The sequence below is a fragment of the Tenrec ecaudatus genome, chromosome 10 (genome assembly GCF_050624435.1).
Source record: "Tenrec ecaudatus isolate mTenEca1 chromosome 10, mTenEca1.hap1, whole genome shotgun sequence".
In the NCBI taxonomy this organism is placed as follows: domain Eukaryota; kingdom Metazoa; phylum Chordata; class Mammalia; order Afrosoricida; family Tenrecidae; genus Tenrec; species Tenrec ecaudatus.
This window is the reverse complement of record NC_134539.1, coordinates 108,163,047-108,185,152: the sequence shown is the minus strand read 5'-3', so window position 1 is coordinate 108,185,152 and position 22,106 is coordinate 108,163,047. Positions and strand designations below refer to the sequence as shown.

Below are 22,106 nucleotides of genomic sequence, written 5' to 3'. Positions count from 1 at the left end.
AAGTTTATTCATATAGTTTCCACACACAGTACTTAATCTTGGTTAAGTCTTAGATGCGTTTTTCTGTTTTTCTATTTAAAATGGTATTTTTATCTATTATACATGAAAATTATTGAGGGTGATATGTAAATAATATCTACTGATTATTTGGACTTACTAAGTTTTCTACTCTATTTCTTTCCCAAATAAGCTCATGTTTGTGTCTCAGTTGAGTTGCCAAGGTTTCTAAACACTGAATTATATCTTCTGCAATTAGTAATAATTATTTTACTCAAATTTTTGCCTTTTGTCTAATGAATATTCTGGGTCCCAGAAAATAAATTCTAGAAATTCATATATTTTGCTAGTTTAACAAATGTTTTGTCTCAGTATTTGAAAGAACCAGTGATTGGCACTGAGCAGATACTCATTAAATATTTTAAGATAATTACATAGAACTAAAAGCTTCAGTACAATGTTTAATAACAGCCCTTGAAGTAGAAACCCTTATTTTATTCTTGAGTTCTGTAGGAATGCATCTAGTGCTTCTCCATTAAGCTTGATATTGGCTATTGGGCTGAGGAAGGTGTAGACTTACCTATCCCTACTTTATTGAGTGTGTTTATTTGAAATGGCTGGATTTTAGAAAATACATCACTTTTATAAAGCACTAAAATTACTTTTCAAACACTCTCCACATTTAAAGAGATTGAAATAGTTTAATCCAACAAGTTAAATACAGAGAATACTATCTATAAAGCCATGGAGAGTATAATTCAAGCAACAATAAAAGTAAATGCTTTAACATATTCTATTTCAACTTCCATCATTATTTAAGTCTCATTCATTACATTAATATAATACCTCATCTCAGCATCTACAATTTTAACAAATGCTTGGAATGTTTTTTGTTCAGCAATAGATGCTGCTCTGACAGAAACACATTTGAAAATGTTCTTTTTCTGGTCATAGTTTCCCACACACCTATGAATTCGGCCTCTAATCAGTCTTGGAAGTTCACGATCCTGTTTATTAAAAATAAATAAATAATGAGTTATTTAGTTTATCTTCATTTTAATTTTTTTAATAGTATGCTCAATCAGAATTGAATCATTCCAAAATGCTGCAATTCCCTTATATGAGCCAGGGTTCTACTTCTAACAAGACTAGAAATAGCTAGGCATATATGAGTATACTACCACAGAGACTAGGGCTCATCTGGTTAAGGCTTCTTATAAACTAGTTAGCTGCTGCTTCTTAAAACATTAATCTCCATTGTAATGACACCTGAATTATCCACTCATATCAACCATCATTCCACTTCTAGTAGATGGTAGAATAGATAGTTCAGACCAATTTTTCAGCAGAAAACTAGAATAACTGGTTGAAATACATTGTTTGAAAGGTCTCCAAGTAGGCATTGGAAACCAAAGCAGTGAGACTACGAAGGAAAGGAGCTCGGAAAGGATGAATGTCTAAGAGAAGACTTAATATTTGAGGGTAAGCTGAGCTTTTAAAAGCAGCACTTGTAACAAACTCTTGAGCTCGAGAAAGCAAAAAAAATGGAGTCAGAACCTCAAAGGAAAAAAACATACTGGTAACCTGTCCTCTACACCCGTCAGGCTTGTATCTTCATGCCTGACTTTTCCATTAACAGCCTCACACTGAACCCACCGTGCCACCAGGAATCTTTCATTCACCATTAAGAAGATAGAATACAAGACCAAAATGAAGTACACCCATTAGAATGGCAATGATCAAAACAATGGTACACCACTGTAGAAATCAAATCTGTGGTTCCCCAAAAAGTTGATAGAATTACCACGTGACTCAGCAATTCCAACCCTAGGTATATACCCCAAAAAAGTGAAAACAGGGAGGTTCTTTCATTTTTCACAATACACAAAATGTGGAAACACCTGAAGTGTCTATAAACAGATGAGTGAGGATACAAAATGTGCTGTATATATATATACAATGGAATATTATTCAGCCATAAAAAGAAATGAAGTCCTAATATATGCCACAGCAGAGATGAGACTTAAAAACATGCTGAGCAAATTCAGCCCGTGGTCAAAAAATAAATACTGTATGACCTCACTTAAATGATATAATCAAATATAGGGAACCAAAAACTCACTGCCATCAAGTCAATGCTGACTCAGAGTGGCTCTATAGGACATGGTAGAACTGCCCCTGTGTATTTCCAAAACTGTAACTCTTTATGGAAGTAGACAACCCGGGAGCAACTGGCAGTTTGGAACTGCTGACCTTTTGAATCGCAGCTTAACTCACAACCACTATAGAAGGCAACTATTAAAAAATTTTTAAAATAAATTTTAAAAACGAAAGCAACTATTATTAGAGGTTATAAGCAAGAGCGGGGATGGAAAATTTCTGTTTAGAGGGTACTGGGTTTATATTAATGATGTTTGAATGATTAGGAAAAGAATAGCAATAATAGGTGCTCAACATGAAGAATGTAAACAGTCACCAAATTATACATGTAGTAGTTATTGATTTAGTGAATGTTGTCTTTTCACCTCAATAGAAACTAAAAAGAAAGAAAATACACCACTAAGAGTGAAAAGGAAAATTGTGGACTATGAGAAAACAATATATAATATATAATGATGAGGAGCTCATATCCAGACTAGCTTCTTTTAGAGCTCCTTTACCTCATTTTTAAAAGAAAAAAAATAGAAAAATGAAATTAATAAGATACTTTACAAAAGAAAAAACTAAGTGATCAATAAACAAATGGAAAAGTTCTCAACCTCAAATAGCCAGAGCACATATAAAATGATACTCTTACCCACAAGAATGTGGTGGTAAAAAATTTTTAACTGTAAGACTGACAATATTAAGTGTTTGGCAAGAATGTGGAGAAACTACAACTTTCTTACATGGCTTGTGGCTATAAAATGATTCAATTCCTGGGGAAATTATTTGGCAGTAACTACTATATTAGAACATATGTGTGCACTATGACCTGGCAATTTTGCATCTACATATGTACCCAACAGAACCACTTACACAAGCACAAGATAGACATATAAAAGAATACTGCTAAGAGAATTATCTATAATAGGCTGGATAACTAAATTGATATATGTTCATATAACTTAAAACTACACATAGCAAAATATGAATGAATGCATGATAACTACATGAAATGACCTAGATGGATTTTATAAGCATTATGCTAACTAAAAGAATTAAGACAGGAGAAAAACATACTATAAGATACTGTTTATGTAAAGTTCAAAAACTGGCTAAAGTAAGTTATGACATTAAAAGTAAGGATAGTGGTTACTTTGAGGTGGGAGACAGAAAGAGAAAGGGGTTATTAGGGGGTTTCTGGTTTGGTGGCAAGCTTCTACTTCTTAACCTGAGTAGTGTTCACTTTGTGATACTTCAAAGAGGTGAATACATATGGTCTATGCATTGTTATATATGAGAAAAGATATTTTTTAATTTAATCAAACCAGAGAAAATGAGGAACATTCAAAGTATTACAAAATTAATAACAATTACTATTTCAAAATAATGTACTATGTCCATTGCTTATCATTTAATCTCCATAACAGCCCTACTTTCAAAGTAAGAACTAGTTTTCCCATTTTACAAATAAAGAAACTAAAGCTCAGGATATTAAGTAGCTTGTGTAAAGTCACAAAACTAGCATGGCATATTAAGAACTGGAATCTAAGACTGACTGTTGCTGAAAGGGCAGAATTAAGGCTAACCTCTAAAAATTATGTTTTATGCAGTCCTTTTAGTGATCTCCAGCTTCTTGTGTTACCCCAGTCTTTTCTGTCACCAGTGCTGTTCCTTATACCCCAGTGCGCTCTCTGCCTTGCCTCAGATCCAGAACCATGATTATTATACCCCATCTCCCCCATCATTCTACACTCAGGTGATTAGAAACTACTTGAACAAAAGTTAAGTTCTCGCTTAGCTTAGTATCTTGGCATATGACACTCCCTAAGTTGAGAATGCATTCCTTCCCACTCTTTCCCTCCCCCATTACCCTTTGGTTTAGTTAACTCTCATTCATCCTAAAGATCTAAGATAAGGCAGGTTACAACCTGTCTCAGCCCCATCCTTCCTATCTATATCTAATTACACTTTGCATATAGTTCTATCATACCATTTATCATATTACTGTGCAAGATTTCTTTATCTGGTCCTCCTACTTGAGACTAAAAACTTTGAGTGAAACAACGATCTATTCCTTGGAATCTGCTGTATATATATTGTATAATATATGCTCCACTTCAGTCAAATTAATAAAGAAACTTTAATGCCCAAGTAAAGCCAAACAAAATGTTGAAACTACTAATAACTGTTAACAGAATGTGCATTATACTAGATTTACAGATTGCACATGTATATTTTATTGGTATAGGCTTTGAAAAGAATACTTAAACAAATACTCACTATTTCATAAAATACACAAGGCAGCGTATTTTTCCCATCTCTCAGAAGAAAAGTCTTTGAAGAATATGGGCCAGGAATAACAGCTGAGTCAAGGACACCTAAAAAAAATAGAGGGGAGAAAAATAAATGCTCTAAAGTGCCAATAAAATCTAAGAAAATAAGTTTATATTTAAAATAATATTGTCATGGAAACTTATCCATAATTATATTTATACAGTAATAAAGTATCTATTTTATGAAGGAAAAATACTTCTGAAACTGGAATACTAAAGAAAACAAAGTTTTTGGCCCTGTCCAACATAGAAGCAAGTTATGTGCCAAAATTCACACAATTGAAAATAATTGGTTATCTGGAGCTTATTCCTTAGAAAATGTTATATAAAGTAGTTAACTCTGGGCCAGTCTATATAATAATAATAAATACCAAAACCCACTGCCAGAGAGCCTATTCTCACTGTAAATCTTTATGGGAGCAGGTAGCCTCACATTTCACTCCCAGCGGCTGGTGTAGTTGAGCTGTCAACCTCACAGTTAGCAATCCAAAGTTTTGCTCAACAGCACTACTAGGACTCTTTATAAAAATAAATACATATTTAGAATAAGTATAAAGGTTTAATGGGAATACAAACATTCAATTGAATCAGAAGCCATGCATTGGGTCTTAGATATCCAATTTATTGATAGCTTATATTGTTTAACTTCTTTCAAATCTACTTCTTCATCCATCACATTCAAATAGTAATGCATACTTATCTTGAGTAATTGCTATCAAATGAGATATGACAGTTCAATTTATTGTAACACAGTAAAAAGAATATTAGATTGATAATTGTGAGACTTGGATCACAGATTCATTTCTGGAGCTAACTAGCTCTATAGTCAAGTCTATTTTAATTAACTGTTCCATTTCCTGGCCTACTTGAAACAGTTGGATCAAATTATTTGTAGGATTCTTTCTACTTTTAACATTGTTAATCAGAACAATATGGATATAAGAAGAAAAACACTCTTAGTTCACATAAAACAAAAGACAAACAAGTAACTAAAAAATCTTATTAATTCCTTCTGCAATTTTTTTATTTTTCTCCACTCACTGCTTTTGAGTCCATTCCAAGGCATAGCAACCCTATAGAACATGGTAGAACTGCCCCTGTGGGTTTCCAAACTTTAGCTTTTTATGGGAGTAGAAAGCCTAATTTTTCTCCCACAGAGTAGTTGGTAGTTTTGAACCGCTGACCTTTCAGTTAGCAGCCCAATGTATAACCACTATACCACACACACACAAAAAAAACAATTCTGACTCATAGCGACCCTTCAAGACAGGGTAGAACTGCCACAGTGAGTTTCTGAAAATACAACTGCTTATGGGAGTACAAAGCCTGTCTTTCTATCAAAGATTGGCTGGTGGTTTCTAGCTGTTGATGTTCCGGTTAGCAGCCTCCTCTTTTTCTTAAAATTCCTCTAAGTATACCTATTAAGAACCCTGGTGGCACAGTGGCTCAACTACTAACTCAAAGATCAACAGTTGAAACCTTCCAGCTGCTCTAAAGGAGAAAAGGGCTTCCATAAAAAGTTACAACCTTGGAAACACTATGGAGCAGTTTCACTCTTCCCTACATGGCTGCTGAGTTGAAATCAACTGGAGAGCAATGGATAGGAAGTACACCAGTTGATGCTCAAATAGTATTAATCTCATTGTTGAAGTATTTTTGAAGTATAGTCACATGCATCATGCGTCCACAATATGTTCTGTGAGGTAAGATGTAATTTGGATATTGTGCAAGCACCATATTATATGCAGGCAAACCAAAACCAAACTCACTGCCATAGAGTCAATTTGGACTCAAAGCAACCTTATGGAACAGAACTGTTTTGGGTTTCTGAAGCTATAAATCTTTTTTTTTAATTAAAAGATCATTTTATTGAGGGCTCTTACAACTCATTACAATCCATATATCAATTGTATAAGGCATATTTGTACATATGTTGCCATCATTCTTTTATAGACATTTACTTTCTATTGAGCCTTTGGTATCAGCTCCTCTTTATGAGAGAAAAAGCTTTGTCTTTGTCTTTTTTTTGTCTCATAAAGCTCCTCTTTATGAGAGAAAAAGCAGTTGGTGGGTTTAAACTATTGAGCTTGTGGTTAGTAGCCCAAGTACTACCACTACACCAACTGAAAACAAAACCAAACTCACTGCTATTGAGTCACTTCTGACTTGCTCCTGTGGGTTTCCAGGGTAATAATTGTTTACGGGAGTAGAAAGCCCCATCTTTTTTATATATAGGCAATCACTGAATAACTAACACATTTTGTTAAGTCCGCCTTTATGTAGAATGTGCATGAAAACTGAAACCCTCAGGATATAATTTTCAGGTAATTAGTCAAATGGTATTCTTAGTTTATAGTATGTAATATACCTTTCTATACATATAAAAAAGATCTTTGCAGTTGCACTAAGACATCTTTAAAATAATACAGAAATAATAACAATGTTTTGGTGAGCATCAAAAAGTAGCACCCATCTATTATAGAAAACCATTGTATACAAATTGAATTTTAATATAATGGACTTTACAGGGGTTGGGAGCATGGGAATATATATGGTTGGACATTGCCCATACATTATGTAGCATATAACTATATTTTACTTACCCAATATTTCAAAAAGAAGTATAGCTTTCTGTGCATGTTCACGCCAGTACTTCATGCTTTCAATGACCACAGATATAATTCTTAAGGAGTTATCTTTTTCCTTAAGTTTTAATTGATATGATGATGCTTCCTTTTGAGGAAAAACCAAACATTGCATTTATTCTTTATTTTTTTCATCATACACATTTACATTCTATATATAGATTCTCAATATAGGTTCTTCTACCCTAGGAAATGGGCAGATATGCATAGAGAATTCTGAAAACTTTTAGCAATTACTTCCTTAAATTAAATGCATCTTTATTATGTTACAGGAGAAGAAAACAGGTGCACTTGGGAGGTAATTAATCAAGAAGAGACTTATATGAAGATTCATTCATTTGTTCATTAACTAATTTTAAAGTATCATGGGCCCAAACCTGTGATAAACACAGAGTTAAACATAATTTCTTCCCTCAGTGTTCTTATACTCTAAGGTAGTCAGACCATTTATTCATTAAGTCTAAGATATTATAAAAATTAACAACATGAAAATGACTATTTCTTGATCACCTGCTATGTATCAGACATATCCATTGAGGAAAAAAGTGAACAAAACAAAGTAGCCACTCTTTATAAATTTTAAGCCTAATGGGGAAATGCGGAAAATAACTAAATACACATAATATCAGAAATTAGTATATTCGATTCATCTTTAAAAAACCTCACTGCCATTGAGTCAATTCTGATCATGGAGACAGAATAAGAGTTAGAGAAAAATAGGGTGCTATTTTAAATGAGTCGTTGTGTGAGGACAGAGGGAACAACAAAAGTAAAGGCCCCAAATATCATTCATATTTCTGGAGGTCAGTTGGGAAAAACACATGGGTAATCAAGGTACTGGTTTTCAAGGCATGGGTGTTGCTTTATGAGGCGAGAGAACAGCAGAAAGCATCTCGTGGAACACTTTTTTTCAAACTACAAATACCTTCCCTTCCTTCTCCTGCCCAAGATTCTAATATGCCTCCATTGAGGATAATGAACCGTTGTTGCTGAAAGCATAATGTTGAGAACCACTATGAAATATGCTGTATTAGTCAGATTTCCAGTAAAAAAAAAAAACAGAATTTACCAGAATTGGGCTCTTGTTTTATAATCAAAAAGTTGGGAGTTCAAACCAATCCAGCAGCTCAAGGAAAAAAGACCTAGCAATCTGTTCCTATAATGATTCTGGCCTATAACCCTATATAGGGTTGGTCTACTCTGTCACATGGGATTACTGTGAGTCAAAAATCCACTTAAAAAAAACTCGGGTGGAAAGGGGGAACCAATTACAATGATCTACATATAACCTCCCCCCCACTGGGGGATGGACAGCAAAGGGGTGGGTGAGGGGAGACGTCGGATAGTATAAGATATGACAAAATAATAATAATTTGTGAATTATCAAGGGCTCATGAGGGAAGGCAGAGCGGGGAGGGAGGGGGAAAAGAGGAGCTGGTACCAGGGCTCAAGCGGAAAGCAAATGTTTTAAGAATGACGATGGCAACAGATGTACAAATGTGCTTGACACATGGATGGATGTATGAATTGTGATAAGAGTTGTACTAACCCCCAATAAAATGATTTTTAAAAAACTCACTGCAATTGAGTTGATTCCAACTCATAACGACTCTACAGGGCAGGGTAGAAACTCCTGTACGTTTACAAGGCAATAGCTATTTACAGGAGTAGAAAGTCTTGTCTTTCATGGAACACCTAGTGGTTTCCAATTGCTGACCTTGTGGTTAGCAACCCAATGTGTAACCACTACACCACCACAAAATAATAATGTGCAAAAAACTGTTTACACACATGAGCAGAGTTCCAAGAACAGAGTGGTTAGACACCCTATCTGCTTAATTAGCAACTATAAGAAGTTACCACTCCTGGGCTGAAAAGACAAAGGAATGCAACTACTTCCAGAAACACAACTTTAAAACAAGCTGGAGTGAGACAGCCCAACCTTTCCACCCACCTTTTGATGTCCTCCCAGTGACTTCCACCAAATGACCCCTACTAGAAGCCAGTCAAGGTTCTCAAGATGATGCATGCAGTCAGTAGGACAAGTCAACCTCCCAGACACAGGTAAGGGCAGAAGGTGAATAATCTACTGGGTCAGAAACTGGCAAAGCGGAGAGATAGAGAATAACCAAGACATTTAATATATAAAAGACATTTGAAAAGATTGAGAGCATTGAGCAAAGAGAAGAAGTAAAGTAAGTATCAGGAAGAATATGAACCAGAGACACATTAGAGTTGCATGCCATTTTTAGAAAACCGTGAAGAATATAAAATGTCTAAACCACTGGAGAAGTTGTAAAATAAGAAAGATAAGACTGGAAAGGTAGGATAGGACCAGATTATAAAGCAAAGGGTTTTGTAAAAATTTTAAAAACAATGCCATGCCCATTCAGTTATGTATTGTGTATGTATTATGTATCAAAAACTCTGCTTTTGAGTTATAGCAGAGTTGAGTGGAGTAGTTGAGTACCATATTTTTACATAATTCACCTATTATATGTTTCCCTGAAAACTCACATAACCCAGCATTATTTTTTTTAATCATTTTATTGGGGACTCTTACAACTCTTATCACAATCCACAATACATTGTGTCAAGCACATTTGTATATTTGTTGCTATCATCATTCTCAAAATATTTTGTTTTTACTTGACCTCTCGGTATCAGCTAATTTTTCCCCTCTCTCCCCACCTTCCCACGCCCTAGATAATTTATAAATTGTTATTATTTTGTCATGTCTTACACTGTCCAACATCTCCCTTCACCCACTTTTCTTCTGTTTGTCCCCCAGGGAGGAGGTTATATTTAGATCCTTATGAATAGTTCCCCCTTTCTACTCCACCCTACCAGTATCGCCACTCTCACCACTGATCCTGAGGAATTCATCTGTCCTAGATTCCCTATGTTTCCAGTTCCTCTCTGTACCAGTGTACATCCTCTGGTCTAGCCAGATTTGTAAGGTAGAATTGGGATCATCATAGTGGCAGGCGGGGGGCCGGGGGGGCGCGGACACAATAAAGAACTAGAGGAAACTGGCTTGTCTTCTCCCCATGACCCTTTTGTAGGGGACGTCCAGTTGCCTATAAATGGGCTTTGGGTCCCTACCCCACACTCCCACTCATTCACAATGACATGATTTTTTGTTTTTTGATGCCTGATACCTGATCCCATTGACACCTCGTTCTCACATAGGTTAGTGTGCTTCTTTCATGTGAGCTTTGTTGCTTCTGAGCTAGATGGCCGCTTGTTTATCTTCAAGTCTTTAAGACCCTAGACACTATATCTTTTGATAGTACCACCAGCTTTCTTCACCACATTTGCTTATGCACCCACTTTGTCTTCAGTGATTGTGTTGGGAAGGTGAGCAGCATAGAATCCCAGCTTAATAGAACAAAGTGTTCTTGCATTGAAGGAATACTTGAGTGGAGGCCCAATGTCCATCTGCTATCTTAATACTAAACATATATATATATATATATATGCACATAGATCTATTTCCCCATCATCATATATAAAATATATTTAACATATGTACATGCCTGTATTTAGACCTCTATAAATGTCCTTCCCCAGCATTATTTTTATAAGCTCACTATGTCACCTGTTATATGGGGGAATTTATTTACATGGGCACATCATCTTCAAAAAATATATGTAGTAGTTACAACAAAGAACATATGGGCCTCAAAGCCAGAAGGATTTTCTACGTGGCCTTATACAGAAAGTTTGCTGATCCCTGTTGTAAAATACATAGAATGCCATATGAAAAGTTTTAATATTTTCTGCATACAACAGCTCAACTGCCATAGTCTCAATAATTAATAAATATTGTGAGTTGGAACCTGGTAGGAAACTTTAAAGCCAAACTCACTGCCATTGAGTCAATGCTGACTTATAACAACCCTATACAACAGGATAGAACTGCCCCTGGGAGTTTCTGAAATTGTAACTCTTTACGGGTAAAAAAAACCTGTCTTCCTCCCAAGGAACAGTTGGTGATTTTGAACTTCAGACTTGCAGTTAGCAGCCAAACGTGTAGTAATTATAAAAGAGAGCAACAGTTCACACCCTCTAAGAAAATCTTTTGAAAACAGTCTTCTACTCCAATGGAATTAGATACCTGTGTTAAACAAGTAATGCATGCTATGGATTTTAAATGGACGTGTCTCTTTTATTTTCCCAGTATTTCCTTACTTCATATTTTAAAATATTTAAATAAGTTATTAACTTATATTTAAGTTTTACCTTGAGAGTAGTTTCTTCTGGAGTATCAGCCAACATTTTTTTCTTCAATTGATTCTGCTGAAAATTGGGCTTAAATCCCTGTAATGTACTATTTTTGTCTTTAGCTCTTACTGTGGAGCCAGATACATTTGATGAATGGGTTTGTCGGAGAATATCAGTTTCTCTTTGGTGAGATAACTTAGGATGGTCAGAGACTCTTAATTGTTTCGGTTGAGCTCCCAGACTCATTGGGGAAGAATTCATTCCATCATTTGCAATCAGATTTGTTTTTTGGTACTGAGGCTTAAAATCATTTCTATCGCAAGTTTTCAAACTGGTATTTTTGATGCCATCTCTGTAGCTGTAATAGTTTTAAAAGGAAAAAATATTATTTGTTTCCATATAATTTATGTTAATTAAAAGAATGAAAACTTGCATTTATATGACATTTTACTTATAAGCCACTTTGAAACGACTAGTTATAAATTCGAAATACATCATCACAACAATCCTAAAGTAATCATCTCTCTTTCCTGTTGAAAGAAGACATAATTTACTTGAAATCAAATAGTAAGTTACTAAGAAATGCAGAACTCAAAGAGCCCTGGGTCTCCTAACCCTGAATCCAGTGCTATGAAGTGAATTTTTAAAGTTATACCAGATTTCATCCAAAAACCAAACTCACTATGATCAAGTTGTTGGCATGTCCTATATAAGACCAGGGCAACATGCCCCCTGTGAGTTTTTGAGACTCTATAACTCTTTACAGGAGTAAGGAGCTTCATTTTTCTCTCTTGGAGCAGTTGGTGGCCTCGAACTGCTAACTTTGTGGTTAGCAGTCCAATGTACAGCTGTTATGTCACCAGGGCACCTTACCAGCATTCACATGACAGCGAAAATAAATACTGGCAGGGTAGATAGCTAATTGATTCGTTTTCCATTTTTAGTATATAGTCTGCTGATTAATCTGTTGCAACATTTTATTAGCTACATTAGTCTTGCTGGGTGTATAACTGATCAGAACATGATAACAAGGCCAAGACCAAAGATATAATTTATTAACAAACTACCTAGTTAAGTGTTCCACCAGGAAAAATTAATCCAAGTCATGAATTCTTCATCCTAAATTACTGTCCAGAAAATATTACAAGTATCACAAGATGACAATCAATACAACCTGAATCTTATTTGGGACGATAATCTATAAGATCTAGGATAAATGTGGTTCACTAGTGACCAGGAGACGATAGAGGTTTTATGGGACCTATAATTTGAGGAGACCTCTTTAGGTAAAATTAGGTACAAAATTAGTTATGAAAATACTGAGAAATAAAATTGCAACTAATTATACATTCATAAAAGCTGACAAATACACCACTACTACAATAGTCAGAAAAAATACATTTAGTAATATTATTTATTGTCTGATATACCCATGTAAGACTTTTTCCCTTACATTATTCACCTCTTCACCTGATAACAATTGATAATTTTATTTTCAATAACAGGAATAAAAGTAGTTGACAAAACTTATTATTATTCATAGTTTGAGAAATTTCTTTCAGCTTCCCACCTCCTGACTTGGAATAACTAAAAGAAAAGTTTATTGCCATCAAGTTGATGCCCACTCATAGTGACACTATACAGGGCAGGGTAGAACTATCTCTGTGAGTTTCCAAGACTGCAACTCTCGGTGGAAGTAGAAAGCCTCACTTTCTCCCATGGAGCAGCTGTTTGTTTCTAACTGCTGACCGACCTCTCAGATAGCAGCCCAACCCATAACCACTATACCACCTGGACTCCTGAAGCAGCATACCTGAACACACTCCAAAGTTTTTGCTCACAAGATGCTCCTAACCTGGAGACAAGCCATGGGAGAACTATAGGCCGTTGTTCTCAGTGGGTGTGCTTCCAAACACAGATGTTGGCTCAACAGCCAATCCAGCCTGACTAGGTTCTGAGCACCTTACCAGGTCATAAGGTCTAAATTGAACAGGGAAAAATCTTTCTGCTTGGCAAAAGAGATAGGGTTCAAATGTTCAATGAGATTCCCCAGGAACGGACTAAATGCTAGGATTAGATGGATATGGGAGTAGGGTTACCCACACATTGGCCCTACTCAATATAATGGATGATATCAGCACTTCATTAGACCTTCTTGCTGTTCAAGCTGCTACTTTCGCCTTTGGCCCTTGCCAGAGAATATGCCTTTAAGGGAAACAATGTGAATGAGGCCCTGGCACACCATTATATTAAGGGTAAATTCTGTGCTAACTCAAAACTCCTAAACTATACAGACACATGCAAGGGAACTTCAGAAAATTCAGCTCCCCACTTTGGAGGAAGAAGCCGCTAAAAACCTTATGCATAGCTTCTGCTAGATATTGAAGGTTTAAAGAATGGAAGCAGAATTTATAGCATAAATCCAGTTAAAAGTCTTTCAGATTACCGACTGCTTGCTTGGTTTTTCTAATGTTTTCTGCTTTTGGATTCTCTGTTGTATTCCAACTCTCTGATAATAGATATCTTTTTATTAGTTCAAGTTGGAATATATAATAGTGGTTGCCTTTCCAGATGACAATCCATTTCCTAATTATCTATTGTGCCAGCAGATGAATTTATCCTGACATCTGCAGCTGGAATTCTCTGCAAGAATCAGCCCAAACCACTGAAGAGGCCTCTTCAAGCCCTGATCCTGAAGAAAGAGACTAGTGCTGAGGAAGCAGCATGAATATTAGAAGTATGATTCTATTATACTTATTAACCACTATATAAAAAGTAGGATCCCTGATGGTTAAAGCAGTCAGCTTGCTAAGCAAAAGTTCAAACCCACCCATCACTCGGGGCAAAAAGGATGTGATTGTTGGCTTCCATAAAGATCTCCGACCTTAGAAACTATGGGGATAGTTTTACTCTGTCCTATAGAGTCACACTGAATCAAAATTGACTTAACAGCAACAAGTAAAAAAAATAGTTTCTAGCTTTGCACAGTGGCAATATCGTAGCCAGTGAGGTTTATCTGAGGTGCGATTATTGCTAATCAAAAACTTTTCCCGATACCCTGCTGTGACGACTTGAAATATAGTAGGCATTGGCAATTTTTGACAGTCTCTACGGAGACAAAGAAAAAAATAGTTTCTTTCTTTTTATAAAATACAGTATCTTTTTTTTAAATGGGGATAATACTTCTTTCACAAGATTGTAAATATTAATAACAATGACTGATACATGAAACGTGTTGGTGAGATTCTTTCTAAAATTATTTCCTTCAACAGTCTCCACTTATCAATAACTAGTAATAGCATAAAAATAATCCATGTTCCTTTTCTGCCCTAGTTGTTTTTCACAATTTTTAGATCACAGGCTTAAATCCCGATGGCCATGGTCCAAAAGTACCCACACAATCTTTTGGATAGCCCTCTTCATTTTTCAAGCCCCGACCATGGTAGATACAGTTGCATCTCAGCCTCCATCTTTCTTTTTCAGTCTTGGATCCAACTACCTTACTGGGTAACAATGAGCATTCTATTTGATTTTCAATACTCTTCTGTTAACAGTGAGAAAATTCATGTTCCATAAACAAAATAATAAACTAATAGTGACAAATATTTGCAGAAATTTTACAAAACAAGAAGAATTCTTTGGAAACGTTATCACTGCTAAATATATCTATTTTTAAAGTTTATGTAGCATGGCCTCTTAGCTTCTTTTATAAAACAATGCTTGTAATATTGCTGAAACTAGTTAAGTTTAGAATTTTCCTAACTATATTTCTTCTTAAGAAAGAGGAGCTTTAGAGAAGAGCAGAAGATGAGGACAGAGGAAAGGTAAGAAGGAATAAAGTAGAAACTTAAAAAAAAAAAAAACTTACCTCCAACCACTCTGGTTTCTTTCAGTTTCTGGCTGAATAGGTTTAGGAGTCGAATCCTGACTTCTCAAGGGACGTGAAATTGAATGTGATATTTGCCTACAAAGAAATACATCTTATTCAATATTAAAACTTTGTTTTCAAATTGAAAAATGTAACATATACACAGAATAATAGCATCAGCCAGTAACAGACATTCAATTCACTGGTTTATATATTTCAACATACCCTGTGTTCACTGTTTTTGATAAAGGAGGCAAATCTGTATTCATAGCTTCCCAGGCCCAATCTTAAAAGATAAATAGCAAAAATACAAGTAAGATAATTATCTTCAAAATAATTATTTCCTACTTATTTAATTTGTGTGGTTAAAAACTTTCAAGAAAAATCTTGAAGATTTAGACTTGTTCTTCAGAGTACATTATTATTTTTTCCATAAGTCTATATTTTAAGTGTGAAACTAATACCTTAATCAGTATCTTTCCTATAAACAATACAAGTATAATGCTTTGTACTTTATAACATTAATTCAGTCTAATCCAATGTTTCTCAAACTGGCTCTGACCCATGTGTGTGTGTGCGCGCATGCGCGCAGGCAGAAAGAAGATCTAGCAAAATGTTCACCATCAGCTCTTACTTTTACCTGTGAATGCACTCTGGTATTTTATACTCTATTATACTCTAATTTGTTTCTGAGGCCCCCTAGGGTGCAGTGGTGGTTAAGTACTCAGCTGTAAATACAATGGTTGGCATTTTGAACCTACCACCGGCCACTCTGGGAGAAATATGTTGCAGACTGTTTCCATAAAGATTTGTAGCTATTATCAATCAGAATAGTCCTGGGGCCTTAAGCAGCCTTCTAAGCAAGGAGTCAACTAAGCCCACGGGGAAGAAGCACACCAGCTTGTGGGATGACAATAACAATATTCAAATATGAAGGAAAAAATATCAGAGCTAGAATTATGAACAACCAATTGGTAAAAGGCTAGGAGAACAGTGGGAGCCCCAAACCCATCTGCAGAGTAACTAATTAATTAAGCTGTTGACCCGCCACTAGCCACAGGCAAAGGTAGGGATCAGCCTTACTATCAGACAGAAATGATTGTAATCTCGATTATGCTGGATTGAATTGATACTTGGTCAGCTGACCTCCCTATTGACTCAACCTGAATTTGCTCTAGATGCAAGTGTTTCTTGCGTGTTCCATGACAAAAAATGTCTTCCTGGATTTTTAAATATTGAGGGAGGTCTTTTCTTTCTTACTCACTATTTGTACTTTTATTTGTATATTATTATTTTTTTTATTCTTACCACTTTATTTCGATTTTGTTTTTGTTTCAAATTGGGTTTCCCAGTTTATGAAGTGACAAAAGGAGTGGATGCATAGAGATTAATAACTAATGCAAGGGTTTATAGGGAATTTCTGTAGCAAACAATGAAGGCAGGAGTGGGGCGAGAACACTAGAACTGATTGTGATTACACAGCTCATTTTAAAGGTGATTTAATCATGGTGGGGGGAAGCTCTAAAATTGATGTGGCAATGATTTTACAATTCTTCTCCATATAATTGAACTATTGAATTGTATGATATGTAGATTAGGTACCAATAAAATATAAGAAGGAAAAAAAGGATAAATGGAAATGGAAAAATAAATATTTATAGCCTTGGAAACCCTATGTGACAGTTCTACTCTCTTCCATAGGATAACTATGATTATAAATATTATTTTAAAGGTTGGTTGTATCTCAGCCAGCTTAATATGTCAGGGCAAAAAATCTGAAAAATTCTAAAAGTGAAAATGGTTCAACACTGAACTACGAAGTAAAAGAGGGACAGTTCGAACCCACTCACAGAAGCCTCAAAATAAGAGCCTAGTAAAAGACCACAAGTCTGAACACCCTCTGGGGTGCAGTTCTACTTTGTACACAGGAAGTTACCATGAGTTGGAATCAACTTGATGGCAACTAGTTTGCGTTGATTTAACCCTATCACCTGCCCCCATATTAACCTCTCAGCTTTAAACCTGGTCAGAGATGGAGAGTTCATTGCTCCAAAAGGAAGCACATTTCCTTATGGAGCAGCTTAAAACTGTTAATTTTTCAAGGTTAATATTCATTCTGCTTTAAAAAATTTTTAATAATGGAGAATTTTTAAAATCATTTTATTGGGGCTCGTACCAGCTAATTGTTGAGCCATCTATATAGTCATTTGAATTTCTAATTATTTAGCCATTAATATGAGATTTATATTTTCTTCCTACCTCAAATTCCTCAAATGGAGAAGAAAGAAATAATTATAGATTTAGAATCAGATTAATGTCCACAGGTATACACAGATAAAATTAACAATATATTTATTGCTTTAAGTGCCACTGAGTCAGTTCCAACTTATAGTGACCCACTGTACAACAGAACAAAATAAAGCTCAGTCCTGTGCCATCACAACTGTTCTTATGTTTGAGCCCACATATTGTTTTATAGAGAATTTTTCATTCTAGTTGCATAAAATTCTATTAATATTTTAAAGCCTTGGGCTAGCAAATATAAATGTGTATAGCTAGCATGTACCAGGCCTATTTCTGAATATCTGCTTGTTGATGTCTTCTTCCAGAGTCAGCAAGTAAGTAACATAATTGGTTCAGAGGTGGATGGCCTGCAAATGTGCTTGACACAATGGATTTATGTATGGATTGTGATAAGAGTTTTAAGAGCCCCCTATAAAATGATTTTAATAAATAAATAAAATAATTTTTTAAAAACATGAACTGAACTAGAAGCTTTCCCTATCTCTAGGATTTTACTCAAAAGATGCAGAAGTCATTCAACAATAGACTCAGAACTACAAGCAGTCTACTCTCAAGTCTCAGAAACTCATGTCTGCTCTTTCTGATGTCTATTCTTTTCTGTTTTTCCTGTGTTCATAAGCACTTATTCCTGCTCCTGAACCAACTTTAATCTTTGTTCTTTACCATAAAATGTCTTAGTTGCAACATCAATATGTGCTTTATACAAAGAGGGAAAAAATGTTTAATATGAAGACTATTACTGGGCCACATGTGTAAACAAAGAAACTAAAATTCTATACAGAGATGTTGAAAAGTTAATTAATCTGTATATTTGGATAATAGAAAAGGCAAAAAATAGTAAAACACACTTTCTTTTTTCACTATAGTAAAACAAATGGTGAGTTTCTTTACTTCTAGTACTTGCTTTCTAAAAATTTTCACAGTTCTCTTTTTCTTACCTGTTGGTAAAGGGGGAAAGTCATAACTGTCAAAAGCAGTACTGATTCCTGGATCATTTTTAAGTGGATTTGAAGTTAATGGTTGTCTGCTCCTCTTTTTCTGATTGAACAATGGTACAGGCAAACAGCCTAAATTGAACATAGCAATAAATCAGAATGTCATTGACAAATAGATCGAGTTAAAAAAATTACTATGTAATAATATATCATTGATTTTTTTTCTATTTCTTTATGTCAATTTATATTTGCCACAGGTATTTCTATACTTTTAACTTTACGTTATATTTTAAATCTTGAAAAGTCTCATTTGACTCTTTACAAAGTCCCTTACTGTTTGACCATAATATTTATTCTCATTACCTCTATTTGAAAGTAATTCCCATCTCCTACCTCACCCCTGCCCCCATCCTTTCCAAACTTACATTTTATTTTATTTCCCTACTCTGTGTTTTCTATCACCATCTCAACTAAAGGAGACCCTTCAAGTACAATGGAAAAATCACATGTATGTTTTACAAAATCCTCACCTATCTTTGGACTATAGTGGTACACCCTTCATAGTTCTCGAAATTTAATTTACCTAGGACTTATATTTCTACTGAACATACAAATTTGTAGAAATTCACCTTCACAGATTTTATTTAAATAGACTTGATCTTGCACCCAAATTTTAACACACTCTATGCATCTGAAATGCATGTTCTATGGATCATTTTGAGAATGTTCTAAAGAGTGATAATATCCATACCAAAAGAGAATACTACCACTACCCTCTAGATAAGAGACGTAGATCTCAGGTGATACCAATATTAAGAATTCATAAACTTCAAAACTAGAAAAAATATTCCAGAGGAAAAAGAAGGCCAACAAGCAAGTCAATGGGAAAGCCTAGATTAGGGTTCAAACTTCCTAAATTTGTCCAGATCTCTTGTCACTACACTGCTCTGGCAGCTCCACCGCCACTTGTGCAACAAAAGAATCAATAACCAACTCTCTTACGAAAGTTGGGAGATTGACAGATGTTTCTGTTGCTAGATTGCCTGGGTTTGAATCACACGTTCAATGTATGAGAACATCAAACTGGGTTTGAATTACAATTTTAAATATAATTGACAAGTGCTCTAAAATCTTTGGGCTAAGATTCTACACACTGAGGGAAAAATGGCCTAGTATTTAAGAGCTTGACTACAGAGCAAAATTCCTAGGAGCAAACTAGGTCCTGCCAATGACCAGGCTATTTATTTTACCTTCCTGTATATCAGCTTCTCTTCTGAATGAGACATCACTCACTCACCCACTCCCTGCCATGAGTAGACTGCAACATACATGAGATATAGGATAATAATAATATTGATCTCAGAGGGCTAGTACAAAAATTAAGTGAATTTATATGTGTGGTTAAACATTTAGGATACCATACATATACCAGGAGCTCTGCTGGTGTTGATTACACTTTGGGACTGCTTACCTCATGAGCAGTTCAAAACAAGCAGCTGCTCCAGGAGAGAAAAATGAGGCTTTCTAACTCCCATAAAGACTTAAAGTCTCTTAAACCCACAGAAGTTCTACCTTGTTGCTATGAGGGGTGCTATGAGCCAGAATCGACTCAATATATACCACATGAAATACGAACAATTATATTATTGTTATGCTAATAAAATAGTGAAGTAGAAATGAAAGGGAGGAAGCTGCTAAAGAGTCAAGCATGTTTCTAAAAATATTCTGAATTAATAACTGTTTTTAAAAGAAAGAACACTACCATTGAGTTGATTTGCAATTAATCCCAATTTGTAACAACCCTACACAAATAAATATCCATTTCTTTGTTTCCAGTTTAACATCACAGAACAACTCAAGCATGTAAAGTGTGCAGGAAAAACACTAAAGTCCAGGAGATTTTAATTCAACTTCCATCCTTGCTACTAAATGTTTTACTTTGAGAAAATAATTTCATTTCTTCAAATAAAGAGGCTAGACTAGAAGGCCAATGTTTTTTAACATTTCTTCCAAAAATTTCTTCTATAACCTACCAGAAACATTAAATATACACATAGGATTTGTTCAATACCTGCTGTACTTCGAGTTGAATTTTCATTTCTCTTCATCTTCTTTACTATACCAAGGTCTATAATTTCTTTCTTCAGCACACGAAGTTGTTAAACTAAACCATAAAAAAATTAACTTGATTAAAATTACATGAACAATAATGAACTAGAGCACTGGCAAACTTATAAGGCAGAAAGTATGAGAGATTATGTCCTGTGTTCCTGTGTCCCACTTTAAAACGCCATGCAGATTATCAGCTTTGGCCATCAGTTGGAGACTTGTGGATTGTTCGAGAACACTTCAAAAAAAAAAGTCCATTATCTTTCAATTCCACTTTTCTGTCGACTTTTTGAAGCCCCTTTGAATCATATCTAGACCTAAGGCATGCAGAATAATTGTAAATTTCCCTTCCTTTTCTATAATTTCAACAAATAAACCAAATGTTTGGTTTTCCCTTTCAAAACCAAAATTCTGTTGTAATCCCCCACACACATTCACCTCTTAAATGTATTTAAGCCCCAACATAACTCAAATATCTGTGTGATAAAGCAAGACACAAACATAAATAAGATCATCGTGGCTTGCGACTTCAATGAGGCAGACAGATAACAAACACAGGAACTCTGGTCAGACGGAGGTCAAAACTATTTCTTAAATATCTTTTTTAAATGTATATATAGAAAACCTGGAAAGCACACGGTCATGGACTGCTTCTGTTTTGTTTCCTGGTCTCGGGCTCTCTACTGGGGATAGCGTATAAACAGTCACCCTTTAAAAATCTTGTGGATGTCAAGGCGAGCCACCCAACAGAGATTGCTTGGCTTTTTCTCAAAAATAGTAAAACCAGTGTCATTCACGGCCTAAGGCGAGGACACGGGAGGGGATACTACATAGGTCTCTGCGTAGCAACGAACACGTGCGCTCTTCTCCCCTGGACCAAATGACCCTGCGCTGCCCCCCCCCGCCCCCCACCCCCTCCCCCTCCGAAGCTTCTCAACAAAGCCTAACGGGTCATTTATGTCGATGGTGGCCTCGCGGTACGCGACAACGGTGCTCCGTCTGCAAACACAAGGAGAAAGAGAGGCGCAGTCACGGGCCTCATGGCGGGAAGGAGGGCTTCGTTGGGCCCGCATGAGAGAAAGCTCTAGAAGGGCTGCGCGTCAGTCGGTCCGGTCATGAGAGAAAGCTCTAGAAGGGCTGCGTGTCAGTCGGTCATGAGAGAAAGCTCTAGAAGGGCTGCGCGTCAGTCCGTCATGAGAGAAAGCTCTAGAAAGGCTGTGTGTCAGTCGGTCATGAGAGAAAGCTCTAGAAGGGCTGCGCGTCAGTCCGTCATGAGAGAAAGCTCTAGAAAGGCTGTGTGTCAGTCGGTCATGAGAGAAAGCTCTAGAAGGGCTGCGTCAGTCCAGTCGGGCGCGTGTTCTCATCCCTCACCCTCCCGTCCCTGGGCTCGGGGTCAGTTTGAGAACTAGAGCCGAGGCCCAGTCTTCCCTTCTTGGTCCCTCAGCCAACACAACACGTAACTTTAACCTTCCGGTTCCCTCTCCTCGGCCAACCGTCAACTGCCCCCGAGGCCGTCCAGTCAGCCAGCCCTAGCTTCTCGCCT

General features: G+C 36.0%; 1 protein-coding gene and 1 non-coding gene across 4 annotated transcripts; one reads left to right on the top strand and one right to left on the bottom strand.

Moving 5' to 3' along the window:
* Positions 1–812: 812 nt before the first annotated feature.
* SPATA22 (spermatogenesis associated 22) lies at positions 813–20,562 on the bottom strand. 3 transcript variants are annotated; one of them, XM_075559209.1, is made up of 8 exons: positions 20,526–20,562; positions 18,458–18,586; positions 15,441–15,501; positions 15,216–15,311; positions 11,366–11,705; positions 7,079–7,208; positions 4,423–4,520; positions 813–1,004 (listed from the first exon to the last, which is right to left on the bottom strand). In XM_075559209.1, exons 1-8 carry the CDS (start codon positions 20,560–20,562, stop codon positions 813–815), a joined length of 1,083 nt encoding a protein of 360 aa, XP_075415324.1. The 3 variants fall into 3 exon arrangements, with proteins under 3 accessions (XP_075415324.1, XP_075415325.1, XP_075415326.1); XM_075559210.1 differs by having other exon boundaries at positions 18,500–18,586; XM_075559211.1 differs by lacking the exon at positions 18,458–18,586.
* LOC142460349 (U4 spliceosomal RNA) lies at positions 14,324–14,464 on the top strand. Its single transcript, XR_012786568.1, has one exon. It is a non-coding gene; the product is annotated as a U4 spliceosomal RNA (small nuclear RNA).
* Positions 20,563–22,106: the final 1,544 nt, after the last annotated feature.